Below are 18,429 nucleotides of genomic sequence, written 5' to 3'. Positions count from 1 at the left end.
GAAAAAAGGAAGAAAAAAAACTATAGAAAACTGCAAGAAATTAAACTAAAATCCTAGCCGTAAAGTAGATCAAACGCAGTGAAAACAAAGTGAAGGAATAATTGAAATTCACGAACGAGCACATCGAATAAGGAATACCCTTTGCTGTAAAAGAAATTGTGTAAAAATTACGAGGCAAATTTATAGAACTTTTTACTTAATTTTTTAAGTCATTTTTGAGCTAGAAAAATGTTTAGCACATTTTTTGTATAAAAAAAAAAACATTTTTACAATCATTTGTAGCTTTAGTTTTAAATTAATGAAATACAAAACTTTTTTCGAAGTACTTTTATTGTTTTTAAACCAAACTTTCAATACAAAAATTATATTTCTATGAAAATTAATTACAAGTTGATGAAAGTTGAAAAGTCTTAACAGAAAACGTTCATATTTTTTGCCTTAAGCAGCTCTTGGCCACTCTATTACTCTATATTTAGTGTGACCCGATCAATGACGCACAAACAAAAATTTTGTTTAAAAGCTATACCTGATTTACCCTGCCAGAAGCAGGGTATTAAACAGAAATCAAGAAAAACAAGAGCAAAAGCGAGTTAATTACGTAAGGTTAAGAAAGAGAGAGAGAGAGAGAGAGAAAGAATAGTTAGAGCAGAACCTGCAAACCGTTGGATCTAAGTAGATTTCAAGCACTTGAGGCGTTGTAAATGAAATGCGACGGTAGGTGCTGGTGCCTGTGCCACCCTTAAACTTTTTCTAAACCTGCCACTCCCTACACTCCCCACCCACAACACACAGCCGCCGCTGCTGCTGTTGTTGATTGCATTGGCAAACGAAGTGAGCAGATTTAATGAAATTTAAAACGCTGTCCAGCACTTGTCCAAAGGATAAGCGCCAGCGACAGCGAGCGACTGCAAGAGCAATCCAAAGGATAATGCGGTCAGCCGAATGCAGATTGGACTTCGGATGCAAATTTCCTCCGATCCGCCCCCAATCCACTCACTGGTAATTATTTCAATGGACTTTATTTGCGTAGCTTTTCAACTGCTCCCTGTACTCCTCGGCCCTGTCTGTCGATTTTTCCACATTGTTAAGCTAATGAGGATTTTCAGAGTCCAAAAAAAAAAGGGAAATCCACGTAAAACGAAAGAGCAGCAAAGGAGTAAAATTATAATTAATATGCTAATATATCGATAGCGGTGAAAATCACTTAATGGTTAGCCGCCCAAAAAAAAGAGGGAAAGGAAAACCAATATCAATCGGGCCATATCGCATGTCCAGTGGACCACAAAAACCAAATATCATTCAAATTGCGGTTCATGCAATCAAATTTTCACACACACAATATAACAAAAAAATGGCACACCCACACACAGACAGACAAAGTGATCCGAAGTGCATGGAGACGAGACGAGTATGTTGCACATTCATTTTGCGGCTAGTCTGGGATCAAACAAAACTTGTTGACACACAAAAGCCAATGGAAAACCCAAAAACCCCACAGCCCAAAAACAAGCCAAAACCGCACTTTACTCGCCCAATATATTCGCTTCCTCTATCTGTCCCTCTGTTTATTGCTAAATATGCAATAATTTTATGCACTTTTTTGTATTTTCTATTTCCTGCATACCGGATAAAATGGTGGATGCACTATAGGTAGTTAGTGGTATTATTTGTAGTTTATATTCAGCCCAATAACATTTATTTTACTCATTCACATGCGGTTAGCCGGGCTGCAGAAAAAAGAACCCCTTTGACGCTTTTGTGCTCCTTTGACTGCATAATTTTTTATCAACATTTTAGCTGAGGCAAAAAACTATCCAAATTCTTTGTTCAAATTCCTGAATGGCAATACATGTCTGAGCTTTGGTCTGGCCAGCATATTGATTCTTTGTTAGATATTATCAATGCAGACTGGGTGTAGTATATACGTTTAGGGGGGAAATAATAGTGGCGGAATAATGCAGAATAATAGTAGCTGCTAATAAATTATAATAAATTTGTATTTTAATTTATACTCGTGGAAAGGTTAAGCATTTGAGTCCCATTCCTGACGAGAAGAATTCAATACAGTTTAAGTGGTCAAAAACACTTTTAAGCTCCTGTTGTGTCTATTAGAATGCTAGGAATTTGAGCACTTTTAGCTATTTAAATCACGTCACACAGGCCACATATAGAATCCTCTATGAATCCTCCTCTCCGCTAAATAAATTTATCTCCGCACTTTCTACGTTTATTAAAGACATGAAAATAATTTATTTTAATTCGAAACATGCCAAAATTGTTGACTATTTTCGCATACAAATTCATAATTTATTTCTGCTATTTACATGGCAACATTAACATGAACTTTAATTTTCAATACTTTAAGTAATTTAGCAACTTAAAAAATATTTATTTTATATATTTGAACATGAAAAAATCCTATAAATTTGACCACTTCTGTATGCATTTTTATATATAAATTTTTTTAGCCAATTTCCCATGCATTCAAAGCCAAAGAAAAACAGAAACACATAGCACATAGTAACGTACAACCGACAGAAAAATAATACAAATTAAATTTTCATATGAATTATATTGCTGGTCACGTAGGCTGAATAAGCGAGGAGGGTGGGTGTTTGCCAGGAGTGTGTATCAGGGAGGTAGTGCGAGGTGGTGGCTGGGAGCTGCTGGGTGGGTGTAAGTGTCAGAAGGGAATTGACCATTGATAGGTATTATGTGACTGGCTGACCAAAAGGACAGGGCTGACCAAAATTTCATTTTCTCTTCCTGAATTCCACCCACAACTGCCTGCCGCTGATACACCACCAGCTCCCGCTCTCAACAGAATTTTCCTGCTTTGCCAAACCAGCAGCAACTTAATTGCTTCGCCTACGTCAATGCGACAAAACGGCAAAAGACATAATTAATAGCAGTCCCGACTCGGGGGGAAGGGCTGAGTAGACGCTGGTCTCATTTATCGATTTTCAGCTTCCTAAAGAGCAAGACCCCCCAGCCGAGACTCCTAAATTCCACTTTCCCCGTCCAATGTCAATTGGCCTTTGGCCATAAAGCGTTTTAATATGCGCTAAAGTAGTCAAAGTACAGTGACGGCGACAAACAGAGAGAGCCGCGTGTTTGCTTGTTTAAATTGTTTAAAATGTCAACTTGATTGCCGCCTAATTAAATGCCAGAAATCCTTAAAGACAACAACAGCAACAGCCAAGTAGGACTAATGCTGAGGGTAGTCCTATCGGTGGGGTAAGAGCTCCAAAAACTGTGGGCAGACCTGCAAGGAGAGCGAAATAAACGCGAAACTTTCAAGAAATGAAGGCAACTTTCGTATGCCGAAGCTGTGCATACCCTGGACTATCGGTTGAGTGCTTAAATTTCAGTGAAAAACATCAATTCGCAGCACTAAACCTATTGGATTTCACTAATCCAGTAATTCCAATAAATTAAACAACATTTTGATTTTTTTAAATAGCCACAAATGAATCCTTTATCTTACAACCTTCTTTTTGGTAGTGTATATTCCTCGTAATTAACAATTTGTTCCTCCCAATTGAAAGCAATGTCATTGAGACAGACAAAACAACAAAAGAGAGCCAGAGGCTAAAGACGTTTTGGGGGCAACTACAGTTCAGCGGCAAAGCTGTTTATAGTAAATCTGTGGAGTAGATGGAAGGGGCAGCTGGTTGTCCTTAGTTAGTGCCAAAAAACATTGGCTTAAAGGGTTTCGTTTACGTCTGCAGACAAGCAAACCAATCAAGTGCCTGCGGGCACTGTGTGGGGTTAGGGGAAAACATTTAATTTCAATTACAAATCAATTTATGTTCAAGGCAAATCAAGGCATACACTTTTGATTGATACGAAGTGTACGATGGGGGAGTGAAAAGCAAGGGGAATGGTTGGTTGTTTTATTCTTAAGGGTTGGCAGGGGATTGTGGAAGATTTTGCCCCAAGAAACACTTAAACATCTGAAAATGCACTTTAAAATAGAGACAGTGAAAAAAACATTGGAATTAACTTTAAAAATAATTTATGAGTGAGTTAAAATGAATAAAGAATAAAAAATAAATCATTTTCAGGTTCATTAATATCAAAATATTGCATGACCAATTATTTAATTTTTTAAATATACTTAATTCAATTTTTTAACTTAATATTTTCATATTTAAATTAAATATTTTAATTTTTTTTTGAAAAATGTTCATATTTGGAATAAATATTTTAAAAATTATGGACAATGTGAAAACTAGCTTTCAATACTTTTATATTTAAATCAAAGTGTACATTATTTATTTCAACTAGGTTTTTATTTAAACACAGAAGAAAATGGTTCCCAGATTCTTTTTCTTGCAAATTTACACTCTTCTATACAAGTATATTTACGATAATACTTTCTACAGTTCTAGCTCAAAACGCACTCCCCGCAATCCTTTTTTTAAATCAACAAAACACAATTCAAAATTCAATTAATCCAATTTCCAACTGAAATGACCTCAACAAAATCCTCTCAATTTGTTTGGGCAACATGCGCAAACACAACCAATTTTTCCTGCCTATTGATAAGGCACTTAATTAAATGCAAACACACACAGTTCTTTTCTGCCTGTGCTCCGCAAGGGCCAATACATTTTTGCAATTTCATTTGAGCTTGCACTTCAATTAGAAGTGAGTCCAGAGCACAGGCCCATCCACACACTCAATCACCAATCAGAGAGAGAGAGAGAGAGAGAGAGAGAGAGAGAGTGAGAGCGAGCGAGAGAAGCAATCAGAATCTTTTGGCAACACTTGAGACAACACACGGCCTAACATCTGGCACATAATGCGGCAGCAACAAAATATGAAATGCAACAGCAACAGCTTGAAATGATTGCACTTGAGCTCTGAGTTTGAGTTTCAGTTTAGAGAGAATTCACTTGAAAACAGAAGTGCGGCAATCAAAATATGCCCTAAAAAATAAAAGTAAATGCCTGGAATTACGCAGATATATAGAGCACACACTTGTGTGTATCTTTAAGATACGCCTGCTGTAACAGACACTCCAACGTGTGGCATACGCAATGTGTGTGCGTGTGGGTGTGTGGGTGTGTGTGTGTGCGGTTTAATGGCACCCAGCTGTGGTCGAGCGGCTTTACGACTGCTGGCTGCAACATCTGTCATAAATTGTTTTTTTTTTCTCTTTATTTTCTTTTGTGGCTTTTGCAAACTTAAAGCCCAGATAGAGAGCCCAAAGTTAAACGTACATCAAAAGCCAACTAATTTGGCTGTAAAAATAACATTAAATCACATTCAAGCGAACACACACACACACACATTCAAGGAGAATCTGTGTCTATAGATAGTTGCAAAATCAAATACCCATACGGTGCGATACGAATATTGGGGTTGCACTGAAGGTAACCGCTGAGGTGGCTGTGCAGGCAGCACTCCCTCTCTCCCTCTCGCACTCTTCCCCCTCCATCTCGATCTGGTCTTTAAGCTTATGTTGCACTTGACTGAGTTTTATGCTTTGATGCTCAATGATTTTATTATTAAAAGCAACTTGTCCCGGGCCAGGGATTCGCCCATGCCCACGCCCCCCAACGCATCTCTCAACTGAGGGGTTTTCGCTCTCTCTTCGTTTTGGGTTCGTTTTTTGATGCCAGGTATGCTGCAGGGTGTGAGGGTATATTGTATTTTACGATTGCTTAGACGAAAATGACTAAAAGGTTAAAAAAAAACAGTAAAATAAAATGTTAAAAATATATAAATAAAAACTTTTACTAAAAAACTAGTAAAACTAGTAAAAACTATTAAAACTTTATTAAACAAATAAATAAAAAATGAATTAAACCTTTTTAAACGAAAAAGATAAAACTAAAACACAATTTTTAAAAATAAATAAATAAATAAAGTTAAAAGGAAAATTAATTCACATGAAATATAAAAAACTAATATTTCATATTTTACTTAGTAATATAATATTATTGAACCTTTTTTAATTTTTTAATAATAACTTCATACAAATGCAATTAGAAATAAATTTGGAATCTAATTACAAGTTTAAGAACAAAATAAATTAATATTAAAAAAATAAATAATAAATTTGCCTAACCTTTCTTTAAACTCTAGTAAAATTCTTTCAGTTATTTTCCTACTACTGGGCATCTTTTAGTCTCAACTTTGATTCTTCCATTGTTACTTATTTCCACTCTCTTTTTTCGGCGGTGGGGGGATTGGCCACAGTCCACCCTCCCACTTTTTGTGGAGTAAAATTGCTGCTTCTATGGTCTAGCGTCTAGAGTCTAGACGCTGCAAAATTGCCAATGGCTTCTGGCTTTGGTCCCCTGACTTTTGCCGCTGCTCCGCTGCTCTGGCTCTGGGTGGTGTTTCCACTTTCAGCTTCACCTTGGGAGTCGCTTAGCTGTCTAAATATGTCACTTGAATTTGATGACGGCCACTTGGAAGCAAAGAAAAGCCAGCCCATCCCCAGTACCCCCCTGTCTATCCACACACACACATACGATTAAGTTTCTCCCCTCGTTTTTTGTGTGTGTCCCCGTGTTTTCTTAAAATATTAGATCCCTTTTTCTCCCTTTACTGGTTTTTTTTTTTTTTTTGCTTTGTTTTGTGTTCTATGGGGAAATTGTTTTGCTGCTTTTTATTGTCATTTTTGTTATTTGTTATGGCTCTCCCCCACCACACCACACCACACACCACACCACGTCATGCCACACACGCCACGTGTGTGCCCCGTTTCCGTATCTGTATCTGTTATTTGCTCTCGACTTCAGTCACTGAGCGAGTGAGTAGTACGTACCAAAGGCCAAGAGCACAAGTTGTCATGAATAATGAAAAAGCAACGTGAATATATTTCCTTAGGTAGTGCAGCGGGTGGGGTGCGGTGAGGGGTTGTTGGCGGCAGCAATAGATTGCAGAATACACAGAGGAAAGATGTTGTCATAAGGGGGGGTTGTCAGAACGAAATCTTGTGATACTCGAAGAACTGTAATTAAAAAAAAAAGAGTTCTTAATGTTTAAAAAACGAAAGGAAGTGAAAGAACGGGTACGAGGGGTGGCTTCGGATTTTTAGAATGATGAAAAAAATAAATATTTTAATTTAAAAATAAATTCAATGTTAAAATAGCAAAAAATTATAAAAAAAAAATAATTGATAAAATTAAATGCAAAAATAATTAAATAATTAATAAAAAAAATTATTTTTTTGTATTAAATCGAGTCCAAATTCGTTTCATGCTCTGGGAAAAAACATGGTATAAAAAATTAAATTAGTATACAAAAATATAGGAGAACAAAAATGCCTAATTCTCAATATTTTTTAGTAACAAATACTTTTGATCAATAGAAAAATCACTTCAAAGCTTAAGCTCTCAGTATTTGTATCTCTTTCTACCAAAGAAAATATTATCAGACATCTTAGCCTCTCCTTTGACTATGATTACTGATACATTTTCAGCGTAAAATTTGCCACTGCCAAAAAAAAAAAAACAATCTCTATTTCTTTCAGTGTTTCAATACCCAAGCCTCATCCTCAGCAGGTTGCCAATTGCTAATTCACTCAACAGAGAGACTCTCAACACGGGAGGAGCAGTCTGCCGGAGGTCTTCCCCACCAATTCCAGAGTCCCAAAGTCTAGTTTTTTATCCCCGTGCCTTTGTCTGATGCCAAGTCAGCTCCAGCCAGCCCCGGTCCCCCCAGAGAGTTTTCTTCAACGTTGGTGACTTCCTCTTTGTATCTTTTTTTTTCTGTTTTATGTAGAGTCACGTCAACTCAAAGTCCCTTTCTTGGGTTCCAACTGTTTGCTTTGGAAATTCCTTTGCCCAGTCGTTGAGAAAATCGAAATCAAGCAAAGCAGCAAATAAACATTCAATAAGGCAAAAGCAACAGCAACAGCAGCCAGCAGCCAAAAAAGTGTCAATTTGGGAGACGGCAAACCCCAATAGATGGAACCTCTCAAAATGCTAATTAAACGGGGTTGGCATAGGATAAACTTTAAATGAACTGCCAGCCAACAGAATGACAGCCAGTGTCGGTGATGGATGCAAAACAAAACACACAAAAAATAACCAAATATTTTCCGCCGTTTAATGAAAAACTTGGGCGGGCAAATGTCAGGCCAAAAACAGCAACAAAACTGAAAAGTTTCGGGCCATATCAGTGGCAGTTGGGCGGAAGGGAGGCGTGGTGAGAGGATGGCACTGCAATTTACCCTCAAACCAGAAAACCAAAGAAAACTCAAACCCAAAATGAGTCCCCGGATGTGGTAAGAACAAAGATGCTGCCGCTGCCGCTGCCGCTGCCGTTGCCGCTGCTCCCAGCTAAACCAACAAAATATTATCCAACAGCAAAACGAAAAGATGTTGCCGCCTGTTGGCCCTCAGCTCAGCTCTTCTCTGCTGTGCTCTGTTCAAACCGCAATACAGATAAAGGCCAAATTACTTTCTGGCCAAGAAGCAGCCCATAACCACAAGGACCACAACTTGAAAACCATCGGACAAACAACAAACTTCAGCATCAGCCCCTCAGTCCCACACTCACCCATCGACCAAGTTGTAGTGTTTGAATGCCTCCGTCGAGATCCTTCAGGGAAAGCTTGCACAGCAGCTGGAAGCCTGCCCCTGGGATCCCTTAGACACGGCGGCTGATTGGTGATTGGCTCTCTGTCTGACTGTTTGGCTCGGCTCTTGTGTATCGGTGTGTGTGGTGTGTGTGGTGTGTGTGATTTATAAAGATCTACTGGAGGCCAAAGTGTGAGACAGACAGAGGGTTATGACTGCCACTTAACTGCGTACTGCGGGGAGGTTGGAGTTGAAACTACCGTAAAACTACCTATAACAGATCCCCAAAGGTTTGCAGAGTTTACAGGGATTTTGCTTCAGCCTCAAATATGGGAATTTGTGTGCAAAGAAAGGGGGAAGGCAATGAGATTTGATTCGAATGATTTAAGGCCTATGCAAGGGCTACCTTGCGGCCTTAAAGAAGTAAGAAACATTTGCAGTAGTTTAAAGGAGTTGCAGGAAAGTTGCTCACAAAAAATTGTCATAAATCTCTCTCTAAAACTTCTCACACTTTCCACCCCAAAACCCACTTTAAACATTGTAAAAAGCTTCTTCTAATTACTCGCCAAAGATTTCCCACCTTCCACTTAGCAAACTTTTCCGTTTAAACGCGGCGCACAAAAAAACCTTAACCAGCTTTTCCAATAATCATTTGCCTTTTGGGGTACCTTATAAAGGGCCAGCCAGCATTGAAGGCTCCACCTTTTACTACTGAAAATCCTCTCTGGCCGAAAATGTGACCACAAAAACTGTGGCACAGACACACACGAAACGAAAATCCTCTGCAGCAAAAAGCAGTTACCGAGAAACGACAGCCAAAAACTTTGTTCTCTTTCTGTCTCGTGTGTTTTTTGGGTGGGGGTACAAATTGTAGTTTGGATCTGTGTTTGGTGACAACCACAAAAATAAGTGTTTACAGCATTGATTACAAGCAAAGGGCGTTGGCTGCAGAGATAGAGAGAGAGAGAGAGGCTGGAAGGCATGGTGGCTGAGGCAGTGTTGATTAGAGCCGCAGCAAGCCGCAAACATTTTTGCATTTCTCAAGGCACGGACTTTGCAGCATCAGCATCCAGACAGCCAGAGGGGGGAGAGGCAGAGGCAGAGGCAGAGCCAGCCAGAAAGTTGGCAGTCAGTTAGCGTGTCAGTAGTGCCAAGGGATTGTTTTGGCCCATGCAGCGGGGATTGGCAGAGGACTTGGGGGCTTGGGGTTTGAGGCTTTGCGGGAATTGGTTTAGGTGTCAACTCTGCGGCCACCGCCGTTGCTGGCGTTGCTGCTGCTGCTGCTGCTGCTGCACACACAATTGACAAACAGTGAAACCCTTTTTGTGGCACTTCCGTTGCGTTTTGTTTGCTAGTTTACAACCAACAGCAATGCCCCCGACTGGTTGCAAGCCTGTTGTGGCAAAAGTTTATACCCCAAGCATTTGAACTGCATTTCATTATGGGGAGGATGACGACGACGACGACTACGACGGCTGCTTCTGGACTTGCAGCAAGAGGCAGGGCGGCAGCAGCGGGTGGCATGCAGCAGCAGCAGCTAGCAGTTGGTGTGCAGTGCCTGCTGTGGGGCAAATGCAAATGGTGTTGGCGCCATATTGAAAGCTCCCCCCCCCCCCCCCCCCCCCCCCCCCCCCCCCCCCCCCCCCCCCCCCCCACACACACACACACACCAAATTCTCATTCTAATGCCCGGTAGATCCTTACTCCTACAATTTCCATTTGCTCCCGCATTTTGTAGCCGCAGTGTCAGTCTTTTGTGGTCGATGAGAGGGGCGGCTGCTGCTCCCCAACGAAGCGTGTAAGTGGCCCCTCACACTGGGAAGTTGAAGTGGTGCACGCCCCACTCCTGCTGTAGCTGTGGCCTGTATATTGTATTGGCAAATATTCTCATGACAATAGGAATTTTTATTGAATTTATGCAAAACAAGAAAAGGATGCGCTCGCGATAGGGCTGTGGTCGAGGGTTGGGATACACTTCATTCGTTTTTTTCTTAAATTATAAACTCTTTTTTCTGGGTTCTGTTTCTGTTTTCTGACAGATATTAGTTGGAACGTATTTCTGTCCACAATTCTACTATTTTGAAGGTTTTTATTTGAATTCTTACCAATAACAACTAACTAACAGGTCTAATAAACTTTTAAAAATATTTTGAAAGTAAATTGCCATGATATAGAGCTAAAAAATCACTAAAAATCGAATTCTTAATCGCATTAAAGCAGACAAATATTTATGATATTTGATATATGATATATGATAGATTTGATAATAATTTCCGTTCCTTATTCCTACAACTAAGCATCAATTCCGTCATAGAAATGAACCAATCGATGATCCAAATTTCCCATGCCAACCCCACATAGTTCTCCATAGTGTATTAGAAAATTGCAAATTTCATCGGCAAGCGGCAAAGCGTTTGCAAAAAAAAAAATCAAAAACATTTTCCATATGTTTTTTTTCCATTTTTTTCCAACTAAATTTTTAAGTTTAGGAAAAGTTGCAGCAGGGGCAGGCAGAGTCGTTTTTTTTTGCGTTTGTGAATTGCAACTGACATTACGAGTAAATGAAACGATTTCGATTGGCATTTGATTGAATTCTGAATATCCGCGAATTTACCCTAAAAACAATATAAAATACAAATTAAAATAAACTAAACGAACAAAATGAATTGTTCTAAAATTCGGTGCGCATTTTTTCCACAAACATTTGAATGTAGCGCTGATCCTTGGGATTTCTGTTGAAAATAAACGCATTGCGTATGGCCACCTGGGACTCGGGTTCATTGTTGATGCGTGCCAGCGCTCCAGCTCTATAAAGCCAGCCCCTCATATTACCAGGATCCAGCTTAAAAACCACCATATCGAGATCTAGCAGAGCTGACTTGAATTCCCTTTTCCTGCAAAGAAAATGGCTAAGGTTTTCGCATGCTTTTGGGTCTAGAAATCCAACTTAATCTTTGCCAAGGCTCGATTGCAATAGAGCACAGGCGTATCCGTCACATATTGCAGACCCTTGGAGTAAAAATAAATGGACTTGTCGTAGTTGCCCTTGCGGAACTCTTCATTGCCTAATCTGTTGGGGAGGAGCATCTAAAATCCAATGGCATAAGTGGTCTCTTCTGCCTCACCTGCGAAAATTCTCTGCAGCGATCTGCCGCTCCTCATGCGCTTTGATGCGCTCCTGGCGAGTCATATCAATCTGTCGCATAAACGGCATTAAATTCACATTCCCGGACTTCATCATCTTTTTGAGTGTGTTACGAGCAGACGATTTTTGTTGCCGAAGTACGCGTGCAAACACCAAGTAATTGTCATCTGTTACACCCGCTGAAATGTCCTTCTCCTGGGTTTTGGTCTCATTGCCACGTCTGTTAGGGAAATTTCAGACTTAGTTGGGAGAATATTCAGTAAAGTTTTTGGTTGGTTTTCGTTTACTCTGCTGCCTTATTGGAGTTGGCCATGTCATCGAGTTGCTTTAATGTTTCCACGACTAGATTCCGTTGAGTTAGAAATGCTTCCTCGGGATCCATTTTTATTTTTTAGTTTGAGTTTTGAGTTGTTTCTGCGTGTCTCCTCTTTTGGAAATCAACTTATGCTGTCTACAGCCAACTTTGGTTAATCTTTTCATGTCTAAGCAATTATCATTAGCTACAGTCTAATGCCTTTTGACTGTGCAACATGTGTGGCCCAGTTGCAGCAGCCCGCCGCTGACATTTCTGACTCGTTAGCCAGCAGCAACGGCAGCTGGAGGCAGCAGGCAGCATGTGGTTTTTAGGATTAGCTCAATTAAAAATTTTGCGGCATTAAAAGTGTCTTCCCAGACAGCAGCATGAATCCTTGCCACAAGGAGTGTGTAGAAAATTGTTGAATATAAAAATAGACATAAGCCAAAGACAAGATCCACAAAAAGTCCTGCCTGTGCCTCTACTTTTTTTCTGCTGTTTGTCGCCCCGAAAATTATTTAATTGAGTTTGTTTGGAAAATTTCTTTTAAATTAAGAAAGTTTTTGTGCACGTGACGTTAAGGTTTTGCTTGCTCTCTTTTATTTTGCTTTATTTTATTTTTTGTTCATGGTGGTGATTCAGTCACAACTTTATTTGTCGCCTTTGGCAGGGCGCAAAGGGAGAGGGCGCAACGCTTTGGGGCACAGCACGTGCTGCATGACAGAGTTGCCAAAGTTTCGCAAGTTCTGTGGGTTTTTCCATCTTTTTTCCTAGGGATTATCCAAACGACAATAATCATATTAAATCACGCATATGATTAGGGCAGAGAAAGAGTCAGAGAATCCAGCTAGATAATTACCAAAGATAAGTTTAATTGTTAGACACACTTTTTTGGAGCATTGCAAAATGTTTTAAAAATCGCAAAGCTTGCAGCTCAAAAAGTTCGAAAGGTGCAAGCGAAATTAAACTTTTTTTACACAGCATAAGCTTTAACGAAAATATTTCTATAGAAGAGTAAACTGGGTCAAGAGGCAGTCAGCCAGCCGCTGGACTTTAATTGATGGATGTGGCAGCAAGTTAGAGAAGGATTTTAAGGGCTGTCTCTGTGCAGAGAATTGGGCATTTAATTTGGAACTTGCTCAAGCTGTTTTTGGAGCGTATTTTTAGCTATAAAATACTTCCCAGTGACACTCTTAGCAATAATCTTTGCCCCCACAGGATTGTTTCATCACTTTTTATGGCTCGCATATTATTTTCAATTTTCCGATGAACACAGCAAAATGCTCATTAATATTGCTTAGCAGTCGCCACCCCTTGCCCTCGTCCTTTGGCTTTCTCTCTGCCATTTATGATGGTCACTGGCACAGTGACCTACACACACAGAATGTGTGTGGGTGTGTGCGTGGGTGTGTGAATGTTTGGGGGTGCATGCAACACGTCTGTGGGCGGGTGTGGGCCACCTAAATGTGCGAACATTGCAAAAGCTTGGCATAGTTACAGGCGATGCTGCGCGATGCCTGTGTGATGCTGTCACGGCCGACATTGATGACTGCGTTGACAAGTTGCCCGACTCCTCCTGTGGCAGCTGGACTACTCCTCGCAACAGGAGGCACGTGCGGGTGGTGCGGGGTGGTGCGGGGTGCCCGGGCGTCTCTCTCTCTCTCTCTGGAGAAATGTGTCAAGCGTGGCGACTTGAGTTGCATAAGCAAGCAGGGGGCAGGCAGCACAGGGCGCTACGGCATGGTATGTGCCATTCTTGGGCTTTAAAGTTTTGTTCACAGCGTGGCAAAAGGCATCTCCAGATGCGCAAAACTATGTTAAAGTTCCGCTTAAAAAAAAAAAAATAGTTGACAAGCTAAAGCAAAGGTTTTAAGCCAGTTGACAGGCTAAAAATGGTTGCCCAAAACTTATTTTGTGCCAGCGCTTCTCGTTCCTTAAAGCCATTTTTAGGTCGAGGCTGATGGTGGGTGGCTGACCTGCCGCCTCAAGCTGTGCGACTTTTCAACTCGCCTTTTTCCACCTTTTCAACCGACAAAAGAATGTTGTAAACAACCGAAGCGAGAATAAAATGTGTCCCAGCAAGTCAAAGTTCAATGGGAAGTGGATTTTGTGCATACACTGCCCAGAGTTTTGGCATCCGGAGAAGGGAAAAACAGAGGAAGAAAAGCGGTAGAAAGATTGCTGCGATCGAAAGGTTAATAATTGTTTAACAATTTTGCAAAGTTTATAGCCGCATTTTATTTGCTTTAAAATATATTTTTTTTGTAAGTTTCAGTTTATTTTATCATCAAATTTTGTAACCACTTTGGATACTACTTTTCTGTGCTGTTGCCTTCCAGCATAAGTTATTTTGCAACTCGATCTTCCAGCAGGAACCTCCTACTCTGTGTTTCCCAGGACCTCCTCTTTTTCCACTCCGCTTCCCAGGCACTTTAACCTCCTTCTTTTCCATTTTTTGTATGTGGCGAAGGGCACGGCTGACTGTCAAGAGTTCAACTTCAGCGGCAGCCTCTCCCTGCCCCACTCTTTCGAAAGACAAGCAAAAGATTATACATTGCCCAGCCGCGGGGCATGCTTTGTAACCGAGAAGCAGCACAGAAACACAAAACAAGAAAAAAAAAAGGCGCAACATAAGAAAGGAGAGCAGCAAGAGACACAAAAATCTGGCAGAAGTAACACAGCGAGAGTTGCAGGGGCATGAGTCGCGAGACAGAACAAGGGAGAAATAAATTGCATAAACGTTGAAGGCGCGAGCGGGCCGCAAAAAGACAAAAAACAAAAAAAGTCCACCAAAAGGCAAACATGTTTAAAATGTTGTTATTCACACACAGAAAACACACAGAAGGGGGACTACCGTACCCACGAAAACCCACTGCCGAAATCCCTCCTGTAACCCGTCCTGTAGCGCCGCTTCAGAACCTCCTGCAGCATTTCCTGTTGGTGCCACACACCATACAAAGATTTGCATGTGGCTCCGCTCCGCACTCCCTTTTGGCACATTGTTTGTGGGCCTTATTTCTTGATTTTTCCATGCTTTCTTTTTGTATCCTTTGGCATCCTTTGTTACCTCCTCTCACTCTTTATCTCTCTCTCTCTACATGTTCTCATCTACCTCCTCTTTGTCGTGCTTTATTTACCTTGTTAACCTTTTCATGTTGACAAACTGCGCGAAAATGTCTGTGTAAAAGCGATATGGAAAAGCGGAGGAAATCTATGAAAATTACTTACCAGGAAAAGGGCTGCAGCTGAGGCTGTGGGTAATAGGTAAAAGATAAATATAATAAAATAAGGAGAAATTATTAATCAAACGAACATAAACTTGAGATAGAAGTTTTGGAAATATAAAATTGTTCATAAAACAAAACAATATAAAAATGTATAACATTTATAAAAATATGTACAACAAAATATTATTTATAAAAAATATTAAAAAATATCCACTGTTTATATTCGAGACAGAGAATTATCAAAAAAAATATGTAAAAAAAATTCCAAAAATTTCCACATCTAAAATTTAAAATAAAAGATTACAAAAAAAGTATTTAAGAAAAAAAAGCGTTATTCCAAACATGTGCAAAGGGATTGAAGATCTACTATTATAAATAAAACACTTAAATATAGGTAAAGTTTTTTAAAATTACTCAAAAAATAACAACACAACAAAATTATATTCTTTTTTAAATCGGTTTCTGAAACCTCAGAAAATTTCTTTATCTTGTTTAACATTTTCCCAATAAACTTAATTTCATTGAATTTCCAACGCGCAAACACACACAGACCGTGGAAAAGCCACTCACAAACACGCCGCAAAAGCCGCAAAAAAATGAAATACAATTTGAATTTTATATGTAGAATGTATCTCAAAATGTAATATGCAACAAACAATAACCGAAACAAGAAAGAAAATTGGCATACATTTTGCATATATAAATTTATATTTTAATAAGTTTAACTGAGAAAATTGCGGTGGGAGGGGGCTGCCAGGCTGCAAGGCTGCGGCGTATTAATATCAAGTATACGGGGTGGTGGCCATGTGTGGCGCCGCAGAAAAGGCTGAGGAAGAGGAGCCTCCTCCTGCTGCCAGGAAAAACCAAATTAAATCCTAAATTAAAAAATAAGATCAAAAGGATTTTGTTGTATGCGTAGGAGGCATGGCACGTGGAACAGGGGGAGTGACAGGCTTTGGCCATAGCATTTTTCATTTCGGTTTCTCTTTCTGTTTCTGTAAATTGTAATATTGCGCCATACTAGAATTTGCATTTCATATTTGCATGTCGAGTGTGTTTTGTCTTTGTCCAGGACTAAGGAATAAGCGTATTAACATGCAAGGCATATTAAGGATAACTGCTGCATGGGCACAGGATCAGCAATGGGGACAATCGAAAAGGCAGGACGACAAAAACCAATAATGCGCATATTAGACTTGATGATGATGCGGCGACGACGACATCGACGAAGCTTCTGCTCCAAAAGGTGCACTGTACTTGCAGCAGGATTCGAAGGTAACTTTGACCATGTAGCAGGCTGCTTTAATACACTAACAAAAGGCACTTGAATGCCCATTTAGATGCTAAAACCCATTCCTTTTTGGCATGGAAATCTTCTATCCCAATCTGTAAGGGCATCCAACAGCTGCGTTTTTCACTACACCCTTTCCTGCTTTTATTTTTTCCCACTGAATATTTTTTTTGTTTTGTTTTACCCCTGCCTGTGGGGTGGTGGGGCTATTGATTCCTTCGAATTGACCGCAGTGAGCTCTTCGTCGGTTGCATTCTGTTTGTATCTCTGTGTGTGCACACAGGATCCGAAAGCCTAAGCTGCATTTTGATGCGCCACACAGAGAGAGGTGGAGAGAGGCGGTGCTGGAAAAGGATGCAATTGCAGGTTGAGGCAGCACTTGCTGAATTGGTGCAACAGTTACTGGATTGGGAATAGGAGGCAGCACTTGCAGGACAGGCACTGCATGAGAGGGACAGGCAGCTTGGGCCACAGGCCACAGGCGGCTCCGTGGCCCTTTTCGTCTAAGCCAAAAACGTGCACAGTCTCTGGCAATCAACTTTAATAACATCACAGAATGTCAATAAATCCACAAAATGGTTCAGAACCATCTCCTGCAGCACTAGCAGCAGCAGCAGCAGCTCACCGCTTTCCTCTTATAATGTTTTTTTTTTTGTGGGATGGGCTGGGGGGTTGGGAGCACATCCTTTCTGGCTGATGATGATGATGATGATGATGATGATGGGCATGATGCTACTGTCGGGACATTTGCTGATGTCCAACAAGAGTATCATTAACAAAAGGAACTGCGTGCTGCAGCTCTGACCAAAAGTGAGGCCACAATGTCTGATCCATCACTGGGTTCTCGCTCCCAGTGCCCAGACCCATCCGGGACACATCCCTCTGCTACTTCCGTGAGCTGCTTATTGGATAGAACTCGCCACTCTGCTCTTCACTCTTCTCTACCAAAAGGTCTGGCCAAAGCAATTGATGTGCATACAACTTTAAAACGTTCTTTCACCCGAATTATGGCCAAAAAACAGAAGCTGAAACCATTTCTGGGGCTTAAAATTGCGCTTGTGTTTGGTTCTTGACGGATTCCGTTGCAAGAGAAGGCTGAATTAAGGCATAACTTGAAGGAACAAGTTTAAAACAAGAGTCTTAGTTGGCTGACCCAACAAATCCAATAAGATTTTGCATTGATTTGATCAACTTAATGTAAAATTAAATAATTTAACATATTTTGCCCACAGAAACATTCACCCTTATGTTTGCGGCCACGCTGCTGACCATAATATATGATTTAATCTGTGTTTTATTTATCCGCAAACACACAATTGACACTCGGCGGCGTGAACCCTAAGCACATTTATCATCAAACAATATTCCCCCCCACTGACGATAGGCGACCGCGCCTATCCACGCATCGACAGAAAGCGACAAAATTGTTTATGATTATCATTTACCAAGAATTTATGGACAACAACAGATAAATAAATAAATAGCCATTGATTATTTACTTTAACTGTCTTTTATTCGATAACACAGCAGCACAGACATCGAATGGTAAATTTCATTCAAGGTAGTGTTGGAAAACGAACAGCGCCTGTTCCTCTTTGTAAATTGTTAAACAACAAAAAAGTGCTGTTAAAGGTCACCATATTTCCTATGTTAGCAGGCCATGCTTTTCATGAAATGACAACTCATCAATTGCAAATCACTCAAACCATTTTCAGTTGCCGTGTGGCAAGAATCAGTGCGAAAATTTGTGATATTTTGCAAGTAAGATCTTTTTAACATTGAAAACAAACTCAAAGGTAGTTTAATTTGTGCAGTTCATCGCGGGCAATTGTGTGCGAGTGCAGCTCGTCTATGGTACAAATTGTTGTAATAAATTCAATGGGAATTGCGCAGAATCTCAAGGCTAGGGGCTGAGTGCGCATCCACGT

General features: G+C 40.2%; 1 protein-coding gene across 1 annotated transcript; it reads right to left on the bottom strand.

The window, feature by feature from the left end:
- Window positions 1-11,175: 11,175 nt before the first annotated feature.
- On the bottom strand, window positions 11,176-12,070 carry LOC117585258 (tetratricopeptide repeat protein 12). The gene is made up of 4 exons (XM_034274673.1): window positions 11,976-12,070; window positions 11,669-11,908; window positions 11,491-11,613; window positions 11,176-11,437 (listed from the first exon to the last, which is right to left on the bottom strand). The coding sequence occupies exons 1-4, from the start codon at window positions 12,068-12,070 to the stop codon at window positions 11,215-11,217; spliced, it is 681 nt and encodes a 226-aa protein (XP_034130564.1). The 3' UTR covers window positions 11,176-11,214.
- Window positions 12,071-18,429: the final 6,359 nt, after the last annotated feature.

The sequence above is a fragment of the Drosophila guanche genome, unplaced genomic scaffold (assembly GCF_900245975.1).
Source record: "Drosophila guanche unplaced genomic scaffold, DGUA_6, whole genome shotgun sequence".
Lineage (NCBI taxonomy): Eukaryota > Metazoa > Arthropoda > Insecta > Diptera > Drosophilidae > Drosophila > Drosophila guanche.
The sequence above is the reverse complement of the archived record's forward strand: the minus strand, read 5'-3'. Positions and strand labels throughout refer to the sequence as shown.